The 10,071-nt window shown below is 30.6% G+C and overlaps 2 protein-coding genes across 3 annotated transcripts; both read right to left on the minus strand.

Annotated features, from left to right (window-relative positions):
• Positions 1–2,784: 2,784 nt before the first annotated feature.
• Positions 2,785–5,306, minus strand: LOC101213738 (low temperature-induced protein lt101.2). Its single transcript, XM_004137759.3, has 2 exons — positions 5,155–5,306; positions 2,785–3,702 (listed from the first exon to the last, which is right to left on the minus strand). Exons 1-2 carry the CDS (start codon positions 5,272–5,274, stop codon positions 3,613–3,615), a joined length of 210 nt encoding a protein of 69 aa, XP_004137807.1. The 5' UTR covers positions 5,275–5,306; the 3' UTR covers positions 2,785–3,612.
• A 183-nt stretch (positions 5,307–5,489) lies between these two features.
• On the minus strand, positions 5,490–10,071 carry LOC101212457 (ribonuclease P protein subunit p29). 2 transcript variants are annotated; one of them, XM_004137916.3, is made up of 8 exons: positions 9,761–10,071; positions 8,713–8,974; positions 8,537–8,613; positions 7,518–7,768; positions 7,015–7,083; positions 6,788–6,846; positions 5,940–6,041; positions 5,490–5,844 (listed from the first exon to the last, which is right to left on the minus strand). In XM_004137916.3, the coding sequence occupies exons 2-8, from the start codon at positions 8,945–8,947 to the stop codon at positions 5,735–5,737; spliced, it is 903 nt and encodes a 300-aa protein (XP_004137964.1). In that variant the 5' UTR covers positions 8,948–8,974; positions 9,761–10,071; the 3' UTR covers positions 5,490–5,734. The 2 variants fall into 2 exon arrangements, with proteins under 2 accessions (XP_004137964.1, XP_011651943.1); XM_011653641.2 differs by having other exon boundaries at positions 9,784–10,070.

Genomic DNA, 10,071 nt, shown 5'->3' on the forward strand with positions numbered 1-10,071 from the left:
ATTTTGCTATATGTTAGTAAAATGCAAACACATATAGAAAACAAGTATAGAAGAAAAGCATCATATACGAATTTTGACATTGATACTTACAAAACAAACAATAAAATTTTTAAAAATTGGTGGGCCAATAAAATTCACATGTTTGGGGTTTATTTTAAAAATAGACTTTTTGGCTTCCCTTTTCTTATAGTTACACATTTGCCCTACTCCTTCCTATAACGTGACATTAAAAAGTGTCCCCTTGTAAGTTTATTAATTGATTAAAAACATTAGTGAAACAAAAATTAAAAAATCCGTTATTTTCCTTTTTATATTTGTTTTTAGCTTTTTACTATCAAACAGGTAATGACAACCGATATGTAGTTTAGTTTAGTAGATAAAAGAAGCTCACACACGGTTTAAATTCACAAAAAATTAAAAATATTTATTCTCTCGTTATTCATACTAAATCACATTTTTTATTTGTGTTTACGTTATTCGTGTCAATTTTTTTAATTATTATTTTCTAGCATAATTATCAACTCAATTCAATTTTCTAATTTTTTTATATTTATTTTAAAACGTTAGGTTGCATCTTAAAAAAAACTAGATTTTGCATTTTTAAAAGGTTATTTTCTTTAAAGGAGAATTATTCGTGAATAGTTCAAACAAATTATTTATAAAATATAGCAAAATTCATCTAACTCTTTAGTACATTTAAAATTTTTGCTATATTTTGTAAATAGTTTTTACATTTTGCTATCACTAGTATTTGGTTTTGTATAAACTATAAAATAAGAGAGTGAAGCATTGATGTTGGCCAGGATGACCCAAATGTAACATTCCTATGAGGGGGGATGATACCATAATTGAAGCATAAATCTAAAACCCCTTGTGTGCTTTCTATCATTATTGCATCACCATCCAACCTTGAACTTGATTCTAAGGCAAGCAACCACCAATATATTCAAATCATTTCCCCTTCTTTTCCTTCAAATTCTTTTAAATTTTCCTCATTCAATAATCAACTCAAAAAGAAATAAAACCATTTACAAAATACACCAAATAACTTAATAAGATAATTATATATTTTTATAAATAATTAAAAAAATAAGATAGAAGGAAAAATACGGTAAAAAATAGGATAGCACATTCAAGACTTTGTTTATCAACTCAGCTAAGTCATTGACCTTCTAGTTGTGGAACGAACCACAATTTTATTATTTTATTTTTGTCAATATTTTTCCTCCTACCATGTTTTTTATATTATTAAAATAAAGTTGAAGTTAGTAAGAATTTGATAAATTTTGTTATATTCTATAAATAAAGTAATTTTCAAATATAGTTAAACAAATCAAAATATAATAAAAAAGTTAGATTATACCATAATTAATGGATAATTTTTCAAACAAAATACGGTTAAAATAGTTTTTTTATTTTTAGAATAAATTATATATATAAAAACCTTTAAAAAAATAACAAAAAAATTATAATTATAGAACTCAGGTTGATGTCACCATATTTTCTAAATTGCCGTTGATATCACTAATTTTATCATATTCATAGCATAAAAAATAAAAACGTATTACAACAGGTTCGTTAAAAAATATTTTTTTTATTCGATACAATTTTTCATATATATATAATTAGTGAAGTGGTATTGGAAATAGAAAATGTGTTTATTACAGGGATGAGGAGTCACATGGGGCATTAAAAGTTGGGCACATGGGAGTTGGTGGGCGGCGGTTGTGAGGGAGGAAGGGTGGGAAGCACCGCAAGACGGCGGAGATTTTGTTGAAGAGAGGAAGAGGGGAAGAGGGGATATCATATGGTGGTGGGCGGTGGGTGTCAATTAATGTTTGTCTCTATGTGAAACAAACTCCATCTCCCTTGTCTTTTCTTCCTTCCTCCACAATGGACCACCACCTCTCTATTTTCCCTCCACTTTCCTTTTACAATAAATCATTTTAGGAAACACACTTTTCAACCTAATCATTTTTTTCCCCTCTTATTTTTTACTATTTCCTTTCTTTTTATTTGAACGATAAAATTGTTAAAAATATTTACAAACGTGATAAAATTTTAGATCTTCCGATTGAATAAATAAATTTTGTTATATTTCAGTTAACTAAACCAACGTAACAAATTTCTTTATTTCTCTCTTTTTTTTTTTTTTGTTAATTTCAATATTTAGTTTGATTTTTAGAAATCTGATAATTAATAGATAACAAGTTTTGGTAAATACCTGTTTTTGGTCTCTGGATTTTGAAAAGAAACCATTTTAGTATTCATATTTATAACATTAGACCCATTTTATTCTTGAGCTTTTAAAATGTAGTATCTAAAATTTAAAAAATATTTATACAATCCTAAATTTAAGTATTTAAGTATCTTATGTTTGATTTTTTAAAAATAATTATATGCTATTTAAACTTTAAAAATATCTTATAATAAATATGATTTTTAGATGTTATTTTTTAAATTTAAAATAAAAGAAAAAAAAGTTGTTTAAAAAACCTTTTAAACATAATTTAAAAAACTTTTAAGGACTAAAAAGGTTTGAACTATTGTTGTAAACTTAAAATTACATTAGCCTAGTTTAAAAATTCAGAAATCGAATGTACATGTACATTAAAACTTAAGGAACGAAAAGATTAATGTAATATTTTGGAATAAAAGGTTGAAGAGTTTATAGCAGAAAAAAGACAAAATGAATGGACTGTAGTCTTCAATGGGACAAACAACTAAACTCCCATTAATACGACGATTAATTACTATACCAAAAATGTAGCAATACCAATCCAATTAAATTCCATAATCCCATCCCAATTTCAATATGATAATTTCATAAATATTCCCATTTCCACACCACTTCATACTTTCTTTTGTTTTCACAATATTATATAAAACTTTCATCAAACTTAAAAACAAAAAATCAATCATGAACTTTAGATCAAACAATTTGTCTAAACTAAAATGGTAAAATCTCACCAAAAAAATCAAAGCTACTTAATTACTTTTATACCCTCCCCAAAATTCCAAACGTTCCATTCACCAACCCAATTAAACTCACAAGGATATACTCACAGCACAATTCTAATTCAATCATTCAACCTAAAAATTCTCATCTAATGAGGGTTGACATAGTGATTTTAGAAAAAATAAAAGTTTTAGGTAATATTGGTTTCTAAACCATCAAAGTTATGTTTAGTAAATTTTCTATCGATCAGGATTGTTTATACTAAAAATGATTTTGAAACTGTCAAATTACTAAAAAAGAAGGGTATTTTGGGTATTTAAAAAACTATATGAAATAAGGTGGTAATTTCCAGAAGTGATGCTTAAGAAATCGAGTAGTTTCTTATTTTTCTGAAATCACTTTATTTAGGTTGCAAAATACCATATTTTTGTGAAAAAAAAAATGATTTTAGCTATGCCAAAATCCCTACCAAACCCACCCTAATTTCATCCATAATCTTTTTATTTATACCTTCCAAAGCTAAAGAAGAAGAAGAAGAAAGAAGAGAAGCATTTTGTAGTCTAAATCTCACAACTAAGAAAAGGGGTATAGTCCTAAAAAGGTGGATTCCACCAAGAAACGCCACGGCGGTACGGTAAGGCCATAAGGGTCAGTCATCGCGTTCCAATCAAGACGTAAACGGCGTAAATAATTCCGGGAATGTATCCGAAAAATGTGAGCACCAAGTCAATCCAAAATTCGATCTGCAATTTTTAATACCCAATAATATAACCAAATATTGTTGTTATTAGTATTTTCAAAAATAACAAAAAAATATTAAAATTTAAAATAAATCTAAGCTTACCAAGGCTATTTTCAAAATCTAAGCCAAGTGATTGAATTTAAACCATTTGTCTTTTAATTTTTGAATACCAACTCTATGGAACTTGCATTTGCATTTGTCTTGGTATTTTATGAGTGTTTTCCTAAATTACAGTCAGGTTTTATTTTAAATTGGGTGATATAGTTCAAATGCATGCACAGTTAAAAAAATCAAGAAAAATGGTTTATAAACACCACTCTCCTGTGTTGGTTCTATGTTTTGTTGTAAGTTGACTAGAAGTGTTCTAAAAATTTTCAAAATTTATTTGATGGTATAGATGAATTTACAAGACAATCAAATTTTTTTCTTTTAAAAGAATTACCAAAAGGAAAAGAAAAAATCAAAATCAAAATGAAAGGCATATATTTGAGTGCTGCATTTGATAGTCTACCCTACAATTTTTTTATGGTCAGCTTTATATTTATCTTTATTTATAGAAAATTTCAAGAAATATATTTGAGGTCATGAGGATAAAGATTTTAGAACTTAAAAGCATAAACACTTACATGGACAAAATCTGAAGTATAACGAAGTTATACCAAAAAAGAGAGAAGAATAAGCAGTTAAAAAGTAAAAGTGTCGAATAATTAATGAATATAAATCTAAAAATGTAATTCAAACTATATTATTTGATAATTGATTAATTATTTGAAGTAAGTTTACAAATTTATTTTCTTGTTTTTTTCAGTACAATGACTATTATATTTGAAAATTTAAACATCTCCCACTGGGAGTTTTCTTGTTTTTGTTATTCATAAAAACTCCTTTTTTTGGGAGTTTTTTCACAAAATCATAATGTTTTACTTTAGAACTTGTTTTAGTTTTCTGGATTACAATTTAAAATTGTTTCAACCAAAGAAATATTGAGATGAACAATTTTCAAAAACGAAAAAATAAAAGGAAATTTAGGGTTTTAACTTTTACATTTTTCTAATTTTTAAAAGTTAGAAAATTAAGCAACAATTACCATTTAATATTTTAATATTCTAAATTCCGTTAGTTACCATTTCGTTTTTTTTAGTCGACTTATTCTCAAAATAGATATCAAATAAAGAATTTTGAAGAAACAAAAACAAAAAAATTCAATCACATTTTATGACCATTTTATTTTATAAAATTAAATCTACATACACTTCTATATTCTACAAATGGTTTAAAAAATTGAAAACTAAAAACTCAATAAAAATCCTAAAAGAAGGAAATAAACTTAATTTTTAATAATAATAATAATAAAAAAAAAGATTACAATCTTAGTTAGGAAAGGGATAGTACTGAAGATACATAAATTCGAAGGGAATTGAAGGAAAAAAGGGAAAAGGAAGGGAAGGAATACCCCAATGCCATAGCGGAGAAAAACGCCGACGGGTGGAATGAAGATGGCGAGAAGGACTTCGATGAATGTGGCTGAACCCATTCTCTTAGGTATTCGATCTACTTGTCCTCCTCCTAGCATTTCCTCTTTCCTCTTTCCTCACCTCTTCAACTGCCGCCTTTAAATGAACTTCTATTTTCTACTACCACTTCCTCATTTCTCTCTTCTTTCTTTTACTCCTTCCCTTCCATCTTTTTCTTTTTCCCTTATTAAATCTTAAATTACAATAATAGAAAGTTTACTATGAAAATATGTTATTTTCTCAATTAAAATATAATACAAATCACTTCCCAAAAAAAAAACAAAACAAAACATAAATTTGTAATTTTAAGAGTAGGGGAACAATATACTTAATTCCCAATTCAACTTTCTCAATTCTTACACCTTACTCTATTAACTCATTTATCTACAGGCTCGAGGGGTTTCCCTACAACCACATAACAATTTCGATATTCAGAGTAATTTAATCCTAGAGAATTTACACCTGTACGGTGTTAATATTATAGCAAAGATTGTTGTTCATGTAAATCATTTAATGGAATCAATTAGTAGATGGCAAACTCGGAATTCTTGAACTGAGTTTATCTCCTAGCAATGTAACTTTCCAGCAATCCCATTGGAAAATAAACACAGAAGACTTCTTTGGCACAACTGGGAATCAAAACCACCAAACAAAGAAAATAACCGTGGTTATTTGTTTTGGTCACGAAAACAAAACAGATTTAAGATTCAAATGGATGAGTTACCTCGAAACTTATCATCTTTCGTCACGATTCCAAAAGTTTCTGCAGTTTCTCGTATCATGACGCCACTTGTTCCAGTAAAAGCAGGTATTATACACTCGACAACTGCAGTGACATCAAATGATAACATAGCTAACATGAGAGAAAACGCTATTATGAAACCTCATGCTCTTATTGACTTGAACTAAGATTTCAACACGACTTCCTTGAAGTAACTTGAGTGGCCTGTGGTCAAAACACTGTAAGGGTGGTGGTTATGTGGAAGATATGGCAGGAAAGAAAATAAAAAAATTTGCCATGCTTTTCACTGGTGTAAATATATGAAGTCTTTTAGGAAAGCTTGACATAAGGAGAGAAGTTGTTTAGTCTGGAGAGTTGGAAAGAGTTAATAAGTCATGGAATTAATGGTTTTTAATTGTAGGCCCTACAATTGGTTTAAAAGCTCCTTGGGCTAAACAAATGGTGGAGCTCCTACGCCTTGAGCCAAACATGCCCTTAGGATTTCAGCTTAAATGTTCTTGTTACCAATTTGACAAATTTTTTTGTAGGCTCTCCATATGACTGGGACCTCATTTTAAACCAGTTTGAATCATTAAATTTGATCCATGAAATTAGATATTTGGAAACTTAAAGTCAACGGGCTGGATTTTCATCGGAATACATATAGAACATGGAGTGGGAAAAACAACCGTCCATTCTTTCTATAAAATTCATGTTGGCTGGGCCTTGTTTTTTGTGCCTTCTTCCATCGTGTGAAATTTGGTTTATTCATGGAAAAAAAAGATTCTATAAATATGATAATAATGCAAAAAAAAAAAAAAAAAAAACTTATGAGAAAATAGTGATTTTACCTCGGATCATGGCACCGTGAAGATCTGCAATGAGAAGATTACGAGCTAAAGCATCTGGCCTGCAAGATTTGAAACGCCTATCACCCAATGATACAGAAAACATACCAGTAGTACAGGAAGAATATCAATTTAACAAAAAAAAAGGGCCAAAATAAGTGGGGAAAAGTAACTTATAAGAATTGAGAATACAGAAGTTGCACATTAGAGAAAGGGTAGTAAACACTAACCCAACATTGTGCAACCGTTGTTTCATGTAGCTCTTCCACATATCATGCATTGGCAAAAAGATTTCAAACCTGAAATTGAAAAGCACAATAATTCATTGTCAACTGTAAATGATAGTGCCCCGCCAAAGCAAACACATTTCAATGGTTGCCTATGAAGAACAAACTTAAGATCTATAGAGTGCAATCACATGTCATTTTTTTCCAATAACCTTTTAAATTCACCTTTCAATGGATGATGATCAACAACTAGATCGAGGTACTAATTCTAATTTCAGAAGAAACATACAGTTTCGTTGTCATTTTCCTATCCAATCCCTTTAATGACCTTGCTCGATAATCTTCCGAACTCCCTTTTTGATGGATATCAATCAACTACTAAGTTCCAATTCTAATTTCACGATAAACTGACACATTCATTACCATTTTCCAATTCAACCCTACATGGGATAAAGTGGGGCGGGGAGCTGGTAATGTTCTCAATCAAGGAGATAAACGGAACTCACTTGCGGCAATCAGAAGGCAAATCAAGTGTTCCACACTTTTTATGCTGCTTCATGGACATATGCCTTTTGGATCGTTTTGAATTGCTCCGCAAAGCTCTCATACGAGAGCCAATCATTCCAGCACGTTTTGGAACGAAATTATCAAGAAGGATATAAGCATCAACTTTCAATTCTTTAGACCGCTTAACGTAACCACTGGTTTTTAACTTGTGATAAATCCTGTCAATTACTCTTCCTCTATTATTTGAAACCTGCAGAAGAAGTGAGATTAAATTAACCAAGTACATATTACATATAGCTCTTTTTCCTGTTGCTAGGCATATGAGACATCATACTTAACATTATGCCACAATTGACCCAAAAGCTTAAGCTAGTGGGTAAAAACAAATTTAATATTAAATCTAACACTCCCCATCACTTATGGGCTCAACATATGAAAAAATTGCCCAAAAATGGAAATGAATATTAAATGGGGAGAAAACATCAATATTGGAGCTTGAACCCAAGACATCTTTAAGCAACTTGCTCTGATACTATCAGAATTTTATATAATATATTGTAAATCAAAATACATAATAACCGATTACATTGGTGAATAAATATAGACCAAAATACTAATAAAGGAAAAATACAGATATCGAAAACATTAAGACCGAAGCCAACTAAATGGAGTATATTAAATCACGTTTGACAACAGTGACCTCTTTATAGATGTTTTTAAGGTTATGTTCATTTCTTCACGTATTTTTGGGTATGCTTTTCATCTTCTTTTAAGACCGAAGTTCATAACAAAAGCTCCATTTTTTTCTTTTTTTTTTTTTTTCTGGAAATTTGAAAACTAAAATTACTCTTTTTAGTTTTCAAATTTTGGATTAGATATTGAACTTTCTTTTGAAACCTTGTAGCAAACGAAGAAACACATGGATGAAGTAGTGTTTATAAGCTTGACTTTGAAAATACAGAAAACCAAAGACTAAATGGTAAAAGACTCTTTAACGTTTCCTGTGATGACAACTTACATCCATACTTGTAGCCATCAATTTATCATTCACAGCAGCTGAGAGGGTGAAATATATGGGATCACTTTCATTCACATCTGCATATGAAAGAAATCAACTAAACATAAGCAAACTAAAAACATATTGCCTTCCCCACCAAACGAAAATATTAAAAACCATATCCACAATGAGGGGACCTTTGTATGGGGGTTTCCCTTCAGAGGGCAAAGGAATTGAAGAATTATACTGATTTCTTGAAACAACTGAAGTGGAATTGTTCAAAGCCGATTTTCCCTCGACTTCTTTCTTTGATTTCTCTGTAGAACTAATCTTCTGTTGTTGAAGAAGTTCGACTTTAGCGGCAGCACATCTCCGCTCCAATGCCTCCAACGCGTGTTTCCTTAGATCTTGAGAAGCTTTATTGTCCGCCATTGAAATTTGTTGGTTGATTAATCCTTCCTGAAACAACATACAACTTTTTTGTATATAGAACTTGAAAAGACATTCAAAGAAAACAAAGGCACAGGATTAAGAGCACATGTAAAAGAAATGATGAAAATTGGATGTAGTTCCACCAAAAAATGCTTTGAATGATACCTGTGAAGACAGAAAACTCATGGTCTATGCAATTTTTAGCAGAGACCAAATCGTTATACATATTATCGAAACCCTAAATTAAGAAAATTGACTTACATATGCAACAAATCAAAAGGCAGAAGGTAGCACAAGGCAATCCAACTTTTCAGAGAGGCTGTTTTTTTTTTATGCTATTCGGCTACTGTTATTAAAAAAAAAATCAAAACAGACAACTCCATTATTCAAATTTTGGCTCCATTGTTTCATCAGACAACTCTAATTTTCGTTTTTCAATTGAGAAAAAAGATATAGAGGATGATCGGAAGCCACATCTCCATTCTTAATTTGTTTATGGATGCAAAAGAACATCGATGAATCTGACTTTACCCCCAAAAGAAAATAATAATAATAGAAATCATTCCAAATTGGTAGTATTTGGAAGAATTCTGAACTTAAAAAATCTGTTCCCATTTTTTAAATTTAAGCCTCCCTAAGCCAGTGGTTTCTTTCATATTACAACATCAATAGTTACTTCTACCATTCAAGCCAACTCAACATCAATAATTACTTCTAAATTTTCCAATTTCATTAAGACCGATTGAACATCGAATGAAGAAGCAATTAATATATTCTCAGTAGGTGTTATAAGTACAAACTAACAAAACTTACCCAAATGAAACAAATAATACAACCTTGGTATCGGAAAAAGACGAGGCTGCAGCGTGTGTGACAGCCGCTGAGACGGCGGCGGGCAAGAACGGCAAGCGGCGGGATGGGGTGCAGTGGCTGGTAATAGGAAGGAGCGGCTGGAACGTGAAATCGACAGTTGGCGGCGAAGATGCAGAGGCGAACGTCGGCAGGTGGGTAGTAGGAGGAGGCGGAGGCGGAGAATGTGAAGACCCAAACGCTCGCCGGCTGGGTAAACGGGAGTTTAGGGTAGAGGGTTTAAGGTAATTGTGTTAACATTTTTCTTGTATTTT

This window comes from Cucumis sativus, chromosome 3, assembly GCF_000004075.3.
Source record: "Cucumis sativus cultivar 9930 chromosome 3, Cucumber_9930_V3, whole genome shotgun sequence".
Classification (NCBI taxonomy): Eukaryota; Viridiplantae; Streptophyta; class Magnoliopsida; order Cucurbitales; family Cucurbitaceae; genus Cucumis; species Cucumis sativus.

Coding starts and splice junctions, on each gene's coding strand:
- LOC101212457 (XM_004137916.3), bottom strand. CDS start 8,947: ATGGCGGACAATAAAGCTTCTCAAGATCTAAGGAAACACGCGTTGGAG. Junction 7,769..8,536: donor TGATGGCTACAAGTATGGAT/GTAAGTTGTCAT, acceptor CTTCTTCTGCAG/GTTTCAAATAATAGAGGAAG. Junction 6,847..7,014: donor CAACGGTTGCACAATGTTGG/GTTAGTGTTTAC, acceptor CAAATCTTGCAG/GCCAGATGCTTTAGCTCGTA.
- LOC101213738 (XM_004137759.3), bottom strand. CDS start 5,274: ATGCTAGGAGGAGGACAAGTAGATCGAATACCTAAGAGAATGGGTTCA. Junction 3,703..5,154: donor TTCTCCGCTATGGCATTGGG/GTATTCCTTCCC, acceptor TAAAAATTGCAG/ATCGAATTTTGGATTGACTT.